This window comes from Peromyscus eremicus, chromosome 6 (assembly GCF_949786415.1).
Source record: "Peromyscus eremicus chromosome 6, PerEre_H2_v1, whole genome shotgun sequence".
In the NCBI taxonomy this organism is placed as follows: Eukaryota; Metazoa; Chordata; class Mammalia; order Rodentia; family Cricetidae; genus Peromyscus; species Peromyscus eremicus.
Window position 1 is genome coordinate 66,167,593 of NC_081421.1, and position 20,761 is coordinate 66,188,353.

General features: G+C 42.2%; 1 protein-coding gene across 1 annotated transcript in view; it reads left to right on the forward strand.

Annotated features, from left to right (window-relative positions):
• LOC131913759 (uncharacterized) overlaps positions 1–20,761 on the forward strand; it is a 138,724-nt gene that overhangs the window by 85,838 nt on the left and 32,125 nt on the right. The window contains exons 7-11 of the mRNA XM_059266545.1: positions 11,336–11,495; positions 13,623–18,078; positions 18,196–18,282; positions 18,532–19,515; positions 19,891–20,427. Coding sequence (XP_059122528.1) covers positions 11,336–11,495; positions 13,623–18,078; positions 18,196–18,282; positions 18,532–19,515; positions 19,891–20,427 — 6,224 coding nt within the window. The remainder of the gene's footprint in view (positions 1–11,335; positions 11,496–13,622; positions 18,079–18,195; positions 18,283–18,531; positions 19,516–19,890; positions 20,428–20,761) is intronic.

Genomic DNA, 20,761 nt, shown 5'->3' on the forward strand with positions numbered 1-20,761 from the left:
ATGCATACACATTAATTATCAATTATTTCATCTTTTTTAAAAGATGCTTTACCCATGAATAGTCAAAGTCAGATTGAGATATTCTGAAGACAGCAGAGAGATATTCTGATGACATTTTTTGAGATAAAGGCAGAATAAAAAAGTGTTTGTGAGATATTAATTTGTCATTAAAAAACTCATGGGAGTTTCTTGTCCACTGGTAAATGGAAAACTATAAAAGGCTCAAAAATAAATTATAATTGAGTCTAATTAGAAGAAAATTCTGGCTTATTTGAAATGTTTTGTACATTCATGAAAGTTTCTTTGATAAAAATCAAGGATCATATAAAACCTATGAGTCTAGCAGATAGAAAAATAAAGAAAGACTTTCATTTAATTCCTGTGGTACTTTAGTAAAACACTTTAAGGAGAAAATGACAAAAATAATCAGATATTTTCAGATAAATCATATCTTCAACAGAAGAAAATATTTGAAATTTCAAGAAGGTTGTATAAATAAATAAAAATGAATCTGAAGAAATCACTTTTTAAAATGCTTCCAAGAGTCACTTGATATTGGGTCATACAGTATTCTTCAAAAATTATTTTGGTGATGAGAATACTTAATACAGCAAAGCAAAAGTGGTGAAGCTGGTTCAGGAGAATGAAGACTTCTTTTCAAGCTAAAATGAGCCAAAATGTTTAGGTCAAAGAATGTACTATATAGGTGTGGTAGCTCACACCTATAATCTCAGCATTTGGGTGGCTGAAGCAGAATTGGCATGACTTTGAGGCCATGCTGGGCTACATTAGTTCTAAGCAAGCCTCAGCTATAGCCAGGCTATAGAATAGTTCTTGTCTGAAAAAAAAAGAAAGAAAGAAAAAGAAAAGAAATGAAAAAAGGAAGGAAAGAGAATGACTTGTATAAGTTATACTTGTCAGTAATGATGTGGGGAAGCTGCTTTAGCTGTTGCTTTCTAAGTTTCATTCAGCTATGTCTAAAGAGAACATGAAACTAAGCTTTAGATAAGTGATAGATTGCTATGGATTAAGTGATAAAGTTAAGAAATAAAGAAGAATTGATAGTGTTTAAATCATGATTTTCATACATTCATGCGGACATATACACCTAGGTGCATATTGTTTGCTCTGCTCTGTTCCACTTTGCTCTCAGAGCTGGGGATTGAACATAGGGCCTTGCATACTCTCTCTACTGAACCGTATCTTAAGGCCCTCTCCAGAATATCTTTGAGAATGACAATTCAACAAAGATCTACATTTTTAAATGGAAGATATTAGCCATTGGAACATAGAGGACATCAACTTATGGCACTCTACTGTGTAAATGAAGCTCTAAAATAAAATTCAGCATTTTGAATTGATTTGCCAAAGAAAATTTGGTATTTAAAGAGGTACCAAAAAAACTCTTAAATCATACTTTTAGAGTAAATTGAATAATTCTAGAAACCAGTTTTAATGTGTTTTGCTTTTGTGGAAAAATTGCTTATTTACAATGTTTAAAAAAATAGTTCAATCTAGTTAAATGTGTAAATCCAAATTGGTCTGAAAGTGATTGGTTCTCTCCTAAGTTTATGGGCCTTGTTTCCATCCAGTGCTCTTACAGGAAATAAAGCTGATTTATTTTATGTGCAACTTTCTTTTCAAAACTGAGGTCATCAAATATTGTCATCTACTCACTGACAATCCAGATCTCTCCCTGAAGAATATGATTCAACATAAGGGACAGAAATGGGTTCACTTATGAACAATCAAAAGGTACCACTGTAGCTTTAGGCTAAGCTTACAAACAAGTACTATTAGCATATTCTGTATTTGCTATAAGCAGACATCAAGGGTTCATCTTCAGATAGTGATGATTAATTCAATCTGGCAAGGTTGTAGTTCAATCCTTGGGCAATCTGTAGAAAAAGTAGTGGAATATTTCACAAAGAATAATAAGTATCCAGTCATAGGGAACATAGGACATAAATTATATAAATTTTGTGTACTCTTTATAAAGTCTAATTCTAGGCCTCATCAGAGCCAGATATCCACTAATGATCAGTTTAAATCTACACATAGATGATCCAGATACAACACCATAAAAAGTCAAACATCCAGCTATGTGAACAGACAGAAGACAGCTCTAGACAACAGTATATTCTCAGGGCCAGACATAAATTCATGGATAGCTTGGTTCTAGTCACAGAGATGCTGAGTCCTATAAAAAAGGAATACACAGAACCCCTCATGAATACTCAGAAGACAACTACAGGTGCCTGGAGACAAGTTCAATAACAGTCTGTAACCTGTATAAAATGACAAAAACCCTACCAGAACACTTGGAGAATCAGTAACAGCCCATGAAAAGCTTGAGTGTATGAGACATAAGGAAAGGACCTATCCACTGTAAAGAAAACAACATGGATTGGAGTCTATGCACATATTATAAGCAAAAAACAAAAACAAAAACAAACAAACAAACAAAACACAGGCACCCAGTTAGAGTCAACATAGTGATAGTAAAAGGCAATCATCAAAATGGACTGTCAGCTTTTGTCCAAGGCCCCTCTGAGAATGGTTATAAACAGTTATGGTTCAATACAAGAGGAAGACAAATTTGATGGCTAATTTCCATTGTCAACTTAGAAGGATTTAGAAGCATTATACAAACACATTTCTGAGTGTGTCTATGAGGATATTTCAAAAGGGTTGAAAACTATCCCCACAGAATGGGGTCTCAGGTTGAATAAAATTGAGAAAGCAAACTAAGAACTAGTATTCATTTCTCGCCTCCCTAATTGCAGACACAATGAGACCAGTCATTTTACCTACCTTACCATGGTGAACTGTATCCTCCCAAATTCTAAGCCAAAATAAACCCATCCTTGAAGTTGCTTTAACCAGTCATGGAGAATTAGAAGGATATTTGTAAACCTTCAGGATATCAACATGACCAGGAATACTCTAGACCCATCCAAGGATGTAAGAGTCTAATATAACAACATCAAACATTGTATCTCAATGCAAACAACCAGATATTCCACCTGCTCACAGAGTATCTGTGTCTACCTATCTGGATCAAGTATATACAGACACCAGCGGTCCCAAGTAATGATACTGACATGATCAGCAGATTCATGTAGAAAGTCAACATAAGTCTGTCCATGGATGGTATGAACATGATTAGAAAAAGTTGGCCTGCTCCTTTCTGGATGGAGATGGAGGAGGAGTGGACGGGGAGGAGGTAGATGGGAAGGGGTTGGAGGGAGGGGAAACTGCAGTCGGTATGTAAAATAAATGAGAAAAAAAAGTTCTTTAAATAAAAGAAAAAGTTCAGACAGAGAGGTAGAGGACAGATCTAGATACCCAGAATCTTACCAAGGGCAGACAAAAACTGGAAGGACTATCCATGAACAGCCAAAATCTAGTACCAAAGCATGCAATTTTTATATGGACAAGCAGAGATGAGTGTAGACAGACAATCACTGTATACAGTTTGGATCCATTATAAATAGACAAGAAGGATCCAATTATAGTCATCCTGAGGCTGGTGAAGGACAAGTAGAAGACAGATAATAGATTTTTCCTTCTCATAACGAGCCAAAGTGCATTATAGCGAGTCTGCTCTAATACAAAAAGAAGAGATGACAACTGCCACAGAAAAGTTAGAAGACAGTCCAGGGATTTAGACACCAACTGCCAAGCAAACTGTATCTACCCACAGAGAATCTATATTCAACACAAGAGAAAGATGTCACTCTATTCATGGGAGATCTAGAATCAGGATCATCTCATACACAATCAGCTATACTGAGTGAGTCCATAAGGAGAAAACATCAGTGATCTTATCTAGTCAAGTCAGAGTCAATGAGACACAATTGTAACATCAAAGTGATGGTCACAAACAACCCATGGATGATGTAAGTCCAACTTAAGAAATAGTACTAATCTAATACAGCTAATCAGGAGGCAATGTCAGCACACAGGGCTGCTTCAAAGCCAGATAACGGCTAACTCTTGCTCTGGTTCTGCCCATGGACCATGAGGATGAGCCAGCACAGGAGAAGCAAAGGTGCTTAAGATGAGGCTCTCTGTCTCTGACTCTCCTATCTTCCATTTGCTCTTCAATCCTTTAAAACAGGAGTTTTGTAGCTTCTTGCAGATTATCTTAACTCCTCTGTCTCTGTGCTTATTTACATGCCTTTGTACTCACATGTTTGTGTTCCCTAAAGTTCTGTCCTCGATTATCTACCAGTTTAAATCTGTGTCCACTCTTAAAATTTATAAAATAAGGTAAATAGGTGAAACTCACTACTTGTTCAAAATCTGTTATTATCAATTCTCACCCAGTGAGATTGGCTGAAAGGAAAACTCAGAAGTCCTGTCTCTAAAGCATTCTAGTCAGCCACAGTGACCTGATACTAGGAAACCTAATGTACTGTTTTGAGTGTGTGGAATATAAAATCAGCAAAAACTTACTATTTCATACTTAACACTTATTGCCAGACAACAAAAATCTTATATAATATTACTATCTAAACTTACACCACATAAGTATGCTGAGGAGGATAAGTACAAACTATCTTATAATCGTGGCTTGTTAAATATTCTCTCTCCGACTACCTGTCTTTCTCTGTCCCTCTGTGTGGGCATCTCTGTCTTCCTGTCTCTCTCTCTCTCTCTCTCTCTCTCTCTCTCTCTCTCTCTCTCTCTCTCTCTCTCTCTCTCTCTCTCTCTTTATAATCTACCTATCTCATAGAGCTTAAGCTGCAAAGAACTGTTGGAAACATGGGAGAAAGAGAATGGACAGAACGTTCTGGATCTCCTCTGTATCCAGTAGATGGTGCTACAGACACATCTCACCTGCTTCCAGACCAGGAATGAGTTTCAGTTTATTCTTGAAGAACAAATTTTCAGTTTGAGGAAGCAATTTATTTCAGCATCTAATTCTTTTATATAATTAGAAGCTCTGAATGTGATTTGAGGTCGGCTTTTTAATTTTTCTTTTTCTTTTTTTTTTTATTTCCAGGTTTTTCTTTTCATTTTACATACCAACCACAGTTCCCTCTCCCTCCCCTCCTTCCACCCTCCCTACATCACTCCTCACCCCCATCTACTCCTGAGATAGAGTAAGTCCTCCCATGGGGAGTCAACGAAGTCTGGCATATCAAGTTGAGGCAGGACCAAGCCCCTCCTCCCTGGATCAAGGCTGAGCAATATATCCCCTCATAGGGAATGGGCTCCAAAAAGTCACTTCATATATTAGGGATAAATCCTGGTTCTACTGCCAAGAGCCCCACAAACTGCCCAAGCCACACAACCATCACCCACCTTCAGAGGGCCTAGTTGGGTCCCATGCTGGTTCCCCAGCCCAGAGTCCGTGAGCTCCATCTAGCTCGGATCAGCTGTCTCTGTGGGTTTCCCATCATGGTCTTGACCCTTGCTAATATAATCCCTCCTCAATCTTTGACAATTACACACACACATACATTTTGTTCATTGTCACTCTCTATTGCCCTTCCATTCCCCTCTCTTCCACTAAAACTCTTCTTCCCACTTCTTCCCACCAGCTAACTAACTACTACTAACCCATCACCTACTAACTTCAATTTATGGCTTGATTCATGCTTACATGAACATGAATTGGGGGTTATTTATTGGAACATGGGCAACTTCTCAATGGCTATACTGCTGGAGAAAATCACACACACACACACACACACACACACACACACACACACACACACCACAGTAACTTCACATAGTCCCTCAGTGAGAGGTGACCTTCATGAGCCTTTCCCCCATGCAAGGTGAAATGGTAACGGGTCCGATCTTGTACTTGTAACCACAGCTGTGGTGAGTTTCTAAATGGAATGGCTGTATCATGTCCAGAAGACACTATTTCATCTCCAGACTCTGTCTCTTAAGTTCTTTCTATACAGGGAGCAAAATTCTATCCCCAAGAATTATCTCCAAAACTCTACCTTTTCCAAAACACAGTGCCTGCTCACCACTTCCTAAGAATATGTAGATGGAGTTTGAATCGTGCTTCATTAATAGTGAGTTTGAAGTAAGTCACATCATTCAAAGAAATTCTGTATATCAGCACACAGTGCACTCTGCCTCTGCAGAAAGGATAAAATAATGTCTTTTCTCCTCTCAACATATCAAAAGCACTAAAAAACTAGATTCTGGCACATACCATAAAAACCTTTTCTCATGCAAGGCATGGTAGCAACTTCCCATAATACCAACATTCATAAGGAGAAAGCAAGAGAATTCAGATTCAAGGCCAGCCTGAGGATATAGCACACTCTAAGATAGCCTGGGCTATGAAACTTTGTTACTGACAGAAGGAAGAGAGAGAAGGAATGGAAGGATCTTTTCTCTTGAAGCCTGTTATCAATAAAAAAAAAAAAGGAAGCATTAACTAAAATTAGAGGGGAGACGTTTCCTTGCCCAACCTTGCTACTGTGGAGTACACACTAAGGAATTCGTGAACCTTAGCTTTTGAACCTCCAGGACAACCTGACTAAAATCTCACATTGGTAATATTTAATATAGAAAGAAAGAGCCAGAGCACAATTTCAATAGGTACGTTGTTTTTGTTATATGAACCAGGAAATAACACTTGACAAAATTTAGCTTGATAAGGACATTCAGAAAACAAAGCACTGAAAGATCAAGCATAGGACACATGGCAGTCCCTATATACTATCCAGACAACAAACTATTTCAGAAAGAACACACTGACTATTCAGTTAGTTCAGATGTTAACGTTTTCCTTTCTTACATCAGGTCAAAACATATTTCCTTTTTATAAGTAACATTGCTCTGTCTTCTTTCCATACATCGTGAACAATAGGTATGTGAGAGTCAGCAGCTCTGTTGTGCCACACATCCCAGCCTTATTCTCTCTGTGAGATTCTGCTCTCCTGGAAGACCTTCCCGACAAGCGAATGAAGTAAGAGGTGGTAACTGTGACTCTTAGGCCATCACAAGCTCACCACAGTTCATGTAAGTCCACAGACCACAAGGCACTGGTTCTCAACCTTCCTAACACTATGACCCTTTAATACAGTTCCACATGTTGTGGTGACCCCCAATCATAAAATTATTTCATTGCTACTTCATAACTGCAATTTTGCTACTGGTATGAAGTGTAATGTAAATATCTGTGTTTTCCAGTGGTCTTAGATGACCCCTGTGAACGTGTCATTCAACCCTCCAAAGGGGTTGTGACCCACAGGTTGAGAACTGCTGCCATAAAGATTGTTTTCTACATTTACAATTGGTTGAAAGACTATATGACATATAGAATTCTAAAATCAGTGTCCATAAGCAAATGTCTTTCCAAACACAAACCTTTTATACAAATACCATCTAGGGGGCTGGAGACAAGGCTCAGAGGTTAAGAGTACTTAAAAGCTGCTCTGCCAGAGGACCCAGGGTTTGATCCCCAGCATCCCCATGGCAGCTCACAATTATTGGTAATTCCAGTTCTGGAGGAACCAACACCCTCATCTAGCCTTCATGGGCACCAGACACACGTGGCACACAGACATATATGCAGACAAAACATCTATTTTAAAATAAAATAATTTTAAAATACATTATTTATGACTGCTTTCATGCTAGAATAGTAGAATTGAATAGCTGCAAGAAAGATCATTTGGCCTACAAATCTGTTGATATTTGCTGTCTAGCCATTTATAGAAAATTTGCTGACACCTCGTTTAGGAGAACACTGGCCTCAAAGGCATGTTCATCTGCAACAGCCCTCCTTACAACTCTTTCCTGCCTCTGAAATAACAACTCTTCACTCAGCAAATTCCACCTCCCCTTCACTCCCACAGCCTCAGTCACACCTTTAAGAAGGTCATTGCTCTTATGCTGTGTGACAACCTGACCCAAACCAGGCATCCAAGGAAGCACGACTGGGAAAGAGCCACTGACTTGTCACCCTCTGGGTAGTTTCCAGGGAGAAAAAAAAAAAAAACAACAGTCTAATGATAGTTGAATTTGGAATCATGTAATTTGTCATTTGCCAATAATTGCTACCATCTCTTCTCAAATTTGATGACTATATTACACACATTTTAGGTTCATTTAGCTTCAGATATCTTCAATAAAATTTGTATCTGTTCACAATGGATGGAATTTGGGGACAAGCTCCTCAAGAGTGAGCAAAGAGTAGCTTGTTAGTTCTTAATAATAAGATTCAACTGATATCCATGTGAAATTATGTCTTCTACACCAAATAGGGCAAAAAAATAGAGAGATCCTAGTTCTGAAAAAAAAAAAGTATAGGTTGGTCTGTGCAGAGGTTTGAAGGCATACCCTGATCCTTTTTTAATTCAGCTCAAACTGACAAATATTTCTTGAGAAACTTTACACACCAAGTAATAGCCTAGTTCTCTAGCTGACACAGGGATTAGTAATGCCCAGTTCCTGTTCTGTAGGAGTCATAGTCTAGAAATTATATAAGGCATAGAAAAATATTTGTGTGAAGAAATACGTTAGTAGCAAATCAAATAATTAGTGATGGATGTTTCTTTCTAGTACATTTACAGGTACTGTAATTTTTTTTTCTCTCTAAGCATTTTCAACTTTCTAGTTTGGAGGCTGAGCTAATGGCTCAGTCACTAAAGTGCCTACCACACAACTATGAGGACTTAAATTCAGATCCAGCATCCAAGCCAAAAACAAAAAAAAACAAAAAAAAAAACAGGCACAGTCACAGGGCACCTGTAATCCTAGCATGGGGGAGGTGCAGACTCCCCAGAGCTCACTGTTTAGGCAGTATAGCTAATTACTGACCACTGGCTCCAGTGAGAGACCCTGTCTCAAAAGACAGATGCAATGTGATGAAGGAAGATGCCTGAAATTGACCTCTAGGTTCTACAAGCAAATAGACACACACACATACACACACAATTTTTGTATCTTTTATTTTTTACAGTGTTAATAATAATAAAATGGTTTGGCCGGGCAGTGGTGGCACATGCCTTTAATCCCAGCACTTGGGAGGCAGAAGCAGGGGGATCTCTGTGAGTTTGAGGGCAGACTGGTCTACAGAGTGAGATCTAGGATAGGCACCAAAACTACACAGAGAAACCTTGTCTCTAATAATAATAATAATAAAGTGATTTGAAAAACTGTGAAATATTATAGTTGACATAACTATAAAATCAGAATGGGGAGATAGCTCAGCCAGTAACATGCTTGCCTCACAAGCATCAAGACCAGAATTCGAACTCTAGAGGAAGAATACTGAGTGTGATCGAGCATGTTCGTAACCCCAGCTCCCTGGAAAGGAAGACAGGAGGAACCCTAGCTAGCCAATCCAGGCTAATTGTGAGTTCCAGACCATTGAAAGATCCTGTCTCAAAGAAGGTGAAAGAAACATTGAGACGAGGCTTAGTGACACATGCTTTTAATCCCAGCACCCAGGAAAGCAGAGATAAATAGATCTCTACAAGTTTAAGACCAGCCTGATTTATGTAGCAAGTTCTAGCTAGGGCTACAAAGTGAGATCCTGTGTCAAGAAAAGAAGAAAATGGAAGATGGATGGCATTACTGAAGATGACACCTAAATTTGTCTTCTGGCACACACACACACACACACACACACACACACACACACACACACGAACCCATGCATTCACACATTAACTTGAAAATCATGAACAAGTTATGATTCTCTCTTGAGTAATACTGGAAACATTTCTTACATAAAGGCCAAAGTTAATTGTGAAGAATAGCAACTCAGTAGATAGATACGGCTAAAAGGTAATCTAAGGGGGGAAAAAGATGAAATAGCATGATATATTGAAGTCATTAACTCCAGTTGGACACAAAAGTAAATATATATGTATAGAAACAATGGAACTTAAGAGAAGCCACAGGCAAGATCATGAGGGACCTAGAGAACATATGCTTCTCGCTATGGTTATATGGTAGTTAAAATGAAAGTGACACTCACGAATAGTTGTAAGTTAGATAAGTTGAGTTAGACAAACAGATGAAAAGAAGAGCCTCTCTACAGCCACTACTGACTCACAAGAGGTGATAAAATCATGGCTGGAAACTCTTACATAAAACTAGTTTGAAATGGGTGCACCTGACTAAGTGATATTTCAGGTTTCTTCTAAACATCAAATTCCATGATTTTTTGACATTTAAGTTCTCATGTCATTCCATTCAACATCTATTAAAGTATAATGCTGACTGTCAATTCGGCATTACATAGTTGGGTGCACACACACACACACACACACACACACACACACACACACACAATTAAAAAAATTAAAAAAGAAAAACCTTTCTGCAAAGTGTCCTGGGAGTCTGACAGGTGGGGCTGATACTAGCCCAGATTTGGGAACTGCTATTGCAATCTCAAGTTAACATGTAAGGAAGTAAGAAGGTAAACACCTGGGAGGTGCAGATGGAGAAGGAGCTGGACTTGTTTAGGAGTGAACTAGGACATCTCAAAGAAAGCAACTCCTCCCTAAGATGGACCATCATTGTCTCTATAAAAAGGCCAGTGTTTCCAATGAGCAGCACCCTGCAAGCAACATCAATCTCTGTCCTGCTGTTCCTCTGGTGACTTAGGTAAGTGAGCAGTTTCAGTTCTACTCAGTATTTAGGTCTATTAAATACTAAAGTAAACATTACACTCGTAAGCTTATTTTTTAGTAAATTATGGTGAACTTTGATATAAAACCACACTGTTTATAGTACCTATTTGAGATCTTTCCTTAAGAGTTTAGGAACCTAGTAAGCCCTGGCAGTTTGTCTCTTTTTCTCTCTGCAGTATAAGCAGAAAGCCCTGAGGAACAGCCCTACATGAAGAATGAAAACATTCTTCTGATAGGCACTTCCTCGGTTCCCATCACCTAACACTGTGGTTGGCTTCGCTCATTTTTCCTACTTTATTTATCCTGGAAAAATTTTGAGAATCCGAGTCAGCCACTAGGTATCTTTGGGTAGATTTAGGCATACTATATAGAGGATATGTCTGTCCGCTATAGTGCGATGGTTGAGACCTAGAAAGCAACTAAGGAGTTGATGGGTGAGCACATTCAGGTTTGCTATAGCTTAAGAATAAATCAGGGAGCCCAACACAGAAAGTATCCCCTGCATTCATTCAGGAATTGAAGTAAGACACAGGGCTTTTGCTCTAATTTCATCACTCTCTTGCTACATATCTGGAACAAGTTATTCAACTCCAGATTCATTCTCAATTAGTACAGAAAGAAAATTAATCATGCCCGATAATTACTACAAATGACTTGAAGTATTTATGTGTTTCAGCATTAAGAGATGGATCTCTTGTTCCCCCATCTAGGTTAACTTCAATTTGCAACAAGATGCCTAAACTCCTGCAAGGCATTGTCACGGTCATCGATGTTTTCTACCAATATGCCACTGAACATGGGGAATGTGACATGTTGAGCAAAAAAGAGATGAAAGAACTTCTGGAAAATGAGTTTCACCAAATTCTGAAGGTAAGAACTCTATACCAGAACTGAATTCTGAAGCAATTCTCTAATTTACCCTACATTTTGTTTATATGTCAAATATCCAAGAGGACTCTCCTACTTGGTAATAGAGAACTGAATTTGGCACACTTGAAATGCCATAAACCATTGACTAATAATGTTTCTATAACATTATTAAGTTAAAATTATCCTATCAAAGAACAGGAAAATTCATATATTTAATTTTTTTCTGTCTGTGAGAGCAATTCTTATGAGCCTCAGAAAATATGCAAAAATATATTGAATTCATATTCTTACTTTTTTTTTTTTTTGGTTTTTTTCGAGACAGGGTTTCTCTGTGTAGCTTTGCGCCTTTCCTGGAACTCGCTTTGTAGACCAGGCTGGCCTTGAACTCACCAAGATCCACCTGCCTCTGCTTCCCGAGTGCTTACATTTTGTTCTCTTTAGTGCAGAGTCTAAATCACTGCCTATTTCTGGGGTTCTGGTAATCTAAGGCCTCTTAAGTTCAGGAAATTTGTACTAACCTATAAATAACTAAAAAGGAAAAAATACACCTTAAAATGATCAGCTCTGGAAATAAACATGTGGGACTTAAACCCAGCCTTAAATTCAAATGTTTACTGCATGTAATTGGGTTACTATGGATCTCTTGCATCACATATGACTAGCACCTTACCCTCTCAACTCATTCCTTCTCTTTTAGCTCAATATAGAATCCTAGGATTAGTATTGATTTCCTCAGTCTCAGAAGAAACTGTCACCTGTTCATCTCTATTCAGTTCATAAAGAGACTTCTAAAACCTCCCACTTCTCTCCATCAAAACCACCAGTCCTCTGGTTCAGGCTCCCCTCTATTCTACTCTCACCATACAAAGTCCCCCAGTTAGTTTCATCTTCTCTTAATATAGAAGTCAAAGTTCCTCAACATGATTTTAAAATTATGATCTAGTCTCTATTTAACTCTTAGCTGAATGTCTTTATTCCTTGTACTCAATCTAGCACTCCTGAATTTCTATCAGTTCTTTAAATAAATCCTACTTCTCTTCCCTTTCACACTTTATTCATATTATCACCTCTATCTGCATCTTGTTCTCCCTATTCTCTCCTCGTGCCTCTTTCTTCACTTAGCTAATTCTAATTCATCCTTCAAAATATCGTTAACATCATATTCTTTCATTAACCTTTCTTGAATCATAATTTGTGCCCCTTTGTTGCACTCATATTAGTTATAATAAATTATACACTTGCATATCAAACTGCTAGCCTTTACTTTTTAAATTTTATTTATTTACTCATTTTTATTAAAACAGGATCTCATGTAATAGTCAGACCTTACACTTGCTATGTAGCTGAAAATGACCTTGAACTCCTGATCTTAGTGCCTCCACCTCCAGAGAGATGGGATTATGAGCATGTACCATAATTTGCAGTATAACCACTGAAATCCTTCACTGATTTAGACCCTCCATAAAACAGTGCTAGGCAGACAGTAGCTACATATGCCCCACCCCCAAAAAATATCTGTTTTAAATTCTGTAATTAGCAAATTAACTAACTGGACAAAGAAAAATTATATATTCATGCAGATGTCTGCAATTATTATTTATAGATTAACTAATCATCCTTGATTAACCATTGACCTTTCTTTCTTTCTTCTTTTTTTTTTTTTTTTTGGACAAGACCTTACTTTTTATTCCAAAGAACCCAAGAACTTGCCATACAATGCACACTGTTTTCAGGATCATACTTCCATGGCCTCCAAAGTACTGGTCTCAGCGACTATCTTAACCAAAAGTGATTGGGCCACTTGCTCCCTTGAACCTTTCAATTGCATCCCCTCCTGGCTAATTCTTGGAAATAACTGACTGCTTGACAGTTTGCTGGCTGATCTCTCTCTCTCTCTCTCTCTCTCTCTCTCTCTCTTTCTTCTTCTTTTTCTTCTTCTTCTTCTTCTTCTTCTTCTTCTTCTTCTTCTTCTTCTTCTTCTTCCTCTTCTTCTTTTCCAAAGAACTATGTGGTCAATTTCAAACTGATTTATTAAATATTCACAATACTACAGACTTCTCCCAAATGGTAAACTAGATTTACAGTCTATAGTTACAAAGCCTCCATTTCTACATTATTCCTTTACAGAACCCAGATGATCCAGACACTGTAGATATCATCATGCAAAGTCTGGATCAAGATCATAACAGCAAAGTGGATTTTACTGAGTATCTTCTGATGATAATCAAGCTGGCTCAGGCTTGTAACAAAATTATTGGCAAAGATTACTGTCAAGCTTCAGGGTCAAAGCAGGGAAATCACAGTCACCATCACCAAAAGGAACACAGTGAAAAAGACGAAGATGACAAAGAGCAAGACACCTCTTCAAGTTATTCAAGTTCTAGTGCAGGAGAGAATGATGCTTATTCCAGGGGCTCGAGAGGAAGCAATAAACACAAGTCTACAAGGACCTCTAGAAAACCAAGGAATGAGAAACACCAAAATTCTGAAGAAAGAATGGAAACAAACTCAAGTCACTTAGAAAATAGTAACAAATATCAACAAGGCAAGCATGAATCTGGATCAACCCACTCATCGAACCAGAGCAGAAGAAGTATTAGAAAAAGGGAAGATTCTGGCTACCCCCCAAATGGCTCTACATTAGAACAGTCTGCTGGCTCCAGGAAACAAGGATCTGGCCAACATCAGTCTTGTGGTAATGGAAAAAATAATATTTCATCAAGAGAATCATCAGTCGAGGGCTCAGGACAGTCTTCCAACTATAATACACACAACTCAGGGTCAAATCAGTCTTCCAGCCAGAGGACAAATAAATGTGGGTCAGGACAATCTTCTGGGTCACAAGAATATGGCTCAGCATCAGAAACCTCTCCTGGCTCCACAAGACAAGGATGTGGACAGGGTCACTCCTCTGCTTCTGGACAATATGGTGCTTCCTCGGGACAGTATTCAGGGAGTGGCCAGCATGCTTCTGGTTACAGTCAGTCTTCCAGCACTGGCACACACTACTCAGGCTCCAGCCACACTTCTACCCAGAGCAGACATGGCTCTAGGTCAGGACAGTCTTGTGGTTCAGGTGAATATGGTTCTACATCAGGACAGTCTTCTGGCTCCACAGGGCAAGGGTATGGACAAGGTCACTCCTCTGGTTCTGGACAATATGGTGCTTCATCAGGACAGTCATCAGGCTTGAGCTCAGGTCACTCCACTTCCCATGGCACACAAGGATCAGGATCAAGCCAGGCATCTAAGCACAGGAGAAGCAGTTCGAACTCAAGTGAGTCTTTTGGCTCCCAGCCACATGGGTCTGGCTCAGGAGGGTCTTCTGGATGGAGTCAAAGTGGATCTGGGCAAGGTCAGTCTTCTGGTAGTGGGAAACATGGTGCTTTCTCTGGACAGCCATCAGGCAGTGGCCAGAATGCCTCTCATTATGGTCAGTCTTCCTGCTCTGGCACACACTACTCAGGCTCAAGCCATACTTCTACCCAGAGCAGACATGGCTCTAGGTCAGGACAGTCTTGTGGTTCAGGTGAATATGGTTCTACATCAGGACAGTCTTCTGGTTCCACAGGGCAAGGGTATGGACAAGGTCACTCCTCTGGTTCTGGACAATATGGTGCTTCATCAGGACAGTCATCAGGCTTGAGCTCAGGTCACTCCACTTCCCATGGCACACAAGGATCAGGATCAAGCCAGGCATCTAATCAAAGGAGAAGCAGTTCTAGCTCATGTGAGTCTTTTGGCTCCCAGCAACATGGATCTGGCTCAGGAGGGTCTTCTGGATGGAGTCAAAGTGGATCTGGGCCAGGTCAGTCTTCTGGTAGTAGAGAACATGGTTCTTTCTCTGGACAGTCATCTGGCAGAGGACAGCATGCCTCTCGTTATGGTCAGTCTTCCAACTCTGGCACACACTACTCAGGCTCAAGCCATACTTCTACCCAGGGCAGACATGGCTCTAGGTCAGGACAGTCTTGTGGTTCAGGTGAATATGGTTCTACATCAGGACAGTCTTCTGGCTCCACAGGGCAAGGGTATGGACAAGGTCACTCCTCTGGTTCTGGACAATATGGTGCTTCATCAGGACAGTCATCAGGCTTGAGCTCAGGTCACTCCACTTCCCATGGCACACAAGGATCAGGATCAAGCCAGGCATCTAAGCACAGGAGAAGCAGTTCGAATGCAAGTGAGTCTTTTGGCTCCCAGCCACATGGGTCTGGCTCAGGAGGGTCTTCTGGATGGAGTCAAAGTGGATCTGGGCAAGGTCAGTCTTCTGGTAGTGGGAAACATGGTGCTTTCTCTGGACAGGCATCAGGCAGTGGCCAGCATGCCTCTCATTATGGTCAGTCTTCCTGCTCTGGCACACACTACTCAGGCTCAAGCCATACTTCTACCCAGAGCAGACATGGCTCTAGGTCAGGACAGTCTTGTGGTTCAGGTGAATATGGTTCTACATCAGGACAGTCTTCTGGTTCCACAGGGCAAGGGTATGGACAAGGTCACTCCTCTGGTTCTGGACAATATGGTGCTTCATCAGGACAGTCATCAGGCTTGAGCTCAGGTCACTCCACTTCCCATGGCACACAAGGATCAGGATCAAGCCAGGCATCTAATCAAAGGAGAAGCAGTTCTAGCCCATGTGAGGCTTTTGGCTCCCAGCAACATGGATCTGGCTCAGGAGGGTCTTCTGGATGGAGTCAAAGTGGATCTGGGCCAAGTCAGTCTTCTGGTAGTAGAGAACATGGTTCTTTCTCTGGACAGTCATCTGGCAGAGGACAGCATGCCTCTCGTTATGGTCAGTCTTCCAACTCTGGCACACACTACTCAGGCTCAAGCCATACTTCTACCCAGAGCAGACATGGCTCTAGGTCAGGACAGTCTTGTGGTTCAGGTGAATATGGTTCTACATCAGGACAGTCTTCTGGCTCCACAGGGCAAGGGTATGGACAAGGTCACTCCTCTGGTTCTGGACAATATGGTGCTTCATCAGGACAGTCATCAGGCTTGAGCTCAGGTCACTCCACTTCCCATGGCACACAAGGATCAGGATCAAGCCAGGCATCTAAGCACAGGAGAAGCAGTTCGAACTCAAGTGAGTCTTTTGGCTCCCAGCCACATGGGTCTGGCTCAGGAGGGTCTTCTGGATGGAGTCAAAGTGGATCTGGGCAAGGTCAGTCTTCTGGTAGTGGGAAACATGGTGCTTTCTCTGGACAGGCATCAGGCAGTGGCCAGAATGCCTCTCATTATGGTCAGTCTTCCTGCTCTGGCACACACTACTCAGGCTCAAGCCATACTTCTACCCAGAGCAGACATGGCTCTAGGTCAGGACAGTCTTGTGGTTCAGGTGAATATGGTTCTACATCAGGACAGTCTTCTGGCTCCACAGGGCAAGGGTATGGACAAGGTCACTCCTCTGGTTCTGGACAATATGGTGCTTCATCAGGACAGTCATCAGGCTTGAGCTCAGGTCACTCCACTTCCCATGGCACACAAGGATCAGGATCAAGCCAGGCATCTAATCAAAGGAGAAGCAGTTCTAGCTCATGTGAGTCTTTTGGCTCCCAGCAACATGGATCTGGCTCAGGAGGGTCTTCTGGATGGAGTCAAAGTGGATCTGGGCCAGGTCAGTCTTCTGGTAGTAGAGAACATGGTTCTTTCTCTGGACAGTCATCTGGCAGAGGACAGCATGCCTCTCATTATGGTCAGTCTTCCAACTCTGGCACACACTACTCAGGCTCAAGCCATACTTCTACCCAGAGCAGACATGGCTCTAGGTCAGGACAGTCTTGTGGTTCAGGTGAATATGGTTCTACATCAGGACAGTCTTCTGGCTCCACAGGGCAAGGGTATGGACAAGGTCACTCCTCTGGTTCTGGACAATATGGTGCTTCATCAGGACAGTCATCAGGCTTGAGCTCAGGTCACTCCACTTCCCATGGCACACAAGGATCAGGATCAAGCCAGGCATCTAATCAAAGGAGAAGCAGTTCTAGCTCATGTGAGTCTTTTGGCTCCCAGCAACATGGATCTGGCTCAGGAGGGTCTTCTGGATGGAGTCAAAGTGGATCTGGGCAAGGTCAGTCTTCTGGTAGTAGAGAACATGGTTCTTTCTCTGGACAGTCATCTGGCAGAGGACAGCATGCCTCTCGTTATGGTCAGTCTTCCAACTCTGGCACACACTACTCAGGCTCAAGCCATACTTCTACCCAGGGCAGACATGGCTCTAGGTCAGGACAGTCTTGTGGTTCAGGTGAATATGGTTCTACATCAGGACAGTCTTCTGGCTCCACAGGGCAAGGGTATGGACAAGGTCACTCCTCTGGTTCTGGACAATATGGTGCTTCATCAGGACAATCATCAGGCTTGAGCTCAGGTCACTCCACTTCCCATGGCACACAAGGATCAGGATCAAGCCAGGCATCTAATCAAAGGAGAAGCAGTTCTAGCTCAAGTGAGTCTTTTGGCTCCCAGCCACATGGGTCTGGCTCAGGAGGGTCTTCTGGATGGAGTCAAAGTGGATCTGGGCAAGGTCAGTCTTCTGGTAGTGGGAAACATGGTTCTTTCTCTGGACAGGCATCAGGCAGTGGCCAGAATGCCTCTCATTATGGTCAGTCTTCCTGCTCTGGCACACACTACTCAGGCTCAAGCCATACTTCTACCCAGGGCAGACATGGCTCTAGGTCAGGACAGTCTTGTGGTTCAGGTGAATATGGTTCTACATCAGGACAGTCTTCTGGCTCCACAGGGCAAGGGTATGGACAAGGTCACTCCTCTGGTTCTGGACAATATGGTGCTTCATCAGGACAGTCATCAGGCTTGAGCTCAGGTCACTCCACTTCCCATGGCACACAAGGATCAGGATCAAGCCAGGCATCTAATCAAAGGAGAAGCAGTTCTAGCTCATGTGAGTCTTTTGGCTCCCAGCAACATGGATCTGGCTCAGGAGGGTCTTCTGGATGGAGTCAAAGTGGATCTGGGCCAGGTCAGTCTTCTGGTAGTAGAGAACATGGTTCTTTCTCTGGACAGGCATCTGGCAGAGGACAGCATGCCTCTCGTTATGGTCAGTCTTCCAACTCTGGCACTCACTACTCAGGCTCAAGCCATACTTCTACCCAGAGCAGACATGGCTCTAGGTCAGGACAGTCTTGTGGTTCAGGTGAATATGGTTCTACATCAGGACAGTCTTCTGGCTCCACAGGGCAAGGGTATGGACAAGGTCACTCCTCTGGTTCTGGACAATATGGTGCTTCATCAGGACAGTCATCAGGCTTGAGCTCAGGTCACTCCACTTCCCATGGCACACAAGGATCAGGATCAAGCCAGGCATCTAAGCACAGGAGAAGCAGTTCGAACTCAAGTGAGTCTTTTGGCTCCCAGCCACATGGGTCTGGCTCAGGAGGGTCTTCTGGATGGAGTCAAAGTGGATCTGGGCAAGGTCAGTCTTCTGGTAGTGGGAAACATGGTTCTTTCTCTGGACAGCCATCAGGCAGTGGCCAGAATGCCTCTCATTATGGTCAGTCTTCCTGCTCTGGCACACACTACTCAGGCTCAAGCCATACTCCTACCCAGAGCAGACATGGCTCTAGGTCAGGACAGTCTTGTGGTTCAGGTGAATATGGTTCTACATCAGGACAGTCTTCTGGCTCCACAGGGCAAGGGTATGGACAAGGTCACTCCTCTGGTTCTGGACAATATGGTGCTTCATCAGGACAGTCATCAGGCTTGAGCTCAGGTCACTCCACTTCCCATGGCACACAAGGATCAGGATCAAGCCAGGCATCTAATCAAAGGAGAAGCAGTTCTAGCTCATGTGAGTCTTTTGGCTCCCAGCAACATGGATCTGGCTCAGGAGGGTCTTCTGGATGGAGTCAAAGTGGATCTGGGCCAGGTCAGTCTTCTGGTAGTAGAGAACATGGTTCTTTCTCTGGACAGTCATCTGGCAGAGGACAGCATGCCTCTCGTTATGGTCAGTCTTCCAACTCTGGCACACACTACTCAGGCTCAAGCCATACTTCTACCCAGGGCAGACATGGCTCTAGGTCAGGACAGTCTTGTGGTTCAGGTGAATATGGTTCTACATCAGGACAGTCTTCTGGCTCCACAGGGCAAGGGTATGGACAAGGTCACTCCTCTGGTTCTGGACAATATGGTGCTTTATCAGGACAGTCATCAGGCTTGAGCTCAGGCCACTCCACTCCCCATGGCACACAAGCATCAGGATCAAGCCAGGCATCTAATCAAAGGAGAAGCAGTTCTAGCTCATGTGAGTCTTTTGGCTCCCAGCAACATGGATCTGGCTCAGGAGGGTCTTCTAGATGGAGTCAACATGGATCTGGGCAAGGTCAGTGTTCTGGTAATAGAGAACATGGTTCTTTCTCTGGACAGTCATCTGGCAGAGGACAGCATGCCTCTCGTTATGGTCAGTCTTCCAGCTCTGGCACACACTACTCAGGCTCAAGCCATACTTCTACCCAGAGCAGACATGGCTCTAGGTCAGGACAGTCTTATGGTTCAGGTGAATATGGTTCTACATCAGGACAGTCTTCTGGCTCCACAGGACAAGGGTATGGACAAGGTCACTCCTCTGGTTCTGGACAATATGGTGCTTCATCAGGACAGTCATCAGGCTTGAGCTCAGGTCACTCCACTCCCCATGGCACACAAGGATCAGGATCAAGCCTGGCATCTAAGCACAGGAGAAGCAGTCCTAGCTCAAGTGAGACTTTTGGCTCTCAGCAACATGGATCTGGCTCAGGAGGGTCTTCTGGATGTTGTGTACATGGTTCTGGACAAGGTCACCCCTCTGGTTCTGGACAAAATGGTGCTTCATCAGGACAATCATCAGGCTTGAGCTCAGGTCACTCCACTTCCCATGGCACACAAGGATCAGGATCAAGCCAGGCATCTAATCAAAGGAGAAGCAGTTCTAGCTCAAGTGAGTCTTTTGGCTCCCAGCCACATGGGTCTGGCTCAGGAGGGTCTTCTGGATGGAGTCAAAGTGGATCTGGGCAAGGTCAGTCTTCTGGTAGTGGGAAACATGGTTCTTTCTCTGGACAGCCATCAGGCAGTGGCCAGAATGCCTCTCATTATGGTCAGTCTTCCTGCTCTGGCACACACTACTCAGGCTCAAGCCATACTCCTACCCAGAGCAGACATGGCTCTAGGTCAGGACAGTCTTGTGGTTCAGGTGAATATGGTTCTACATCAGGACAGTCTTCTGGCTCCACAGGGCAAGGGTATGGACAAGGTCACTCCTCTGGTTCTGGACA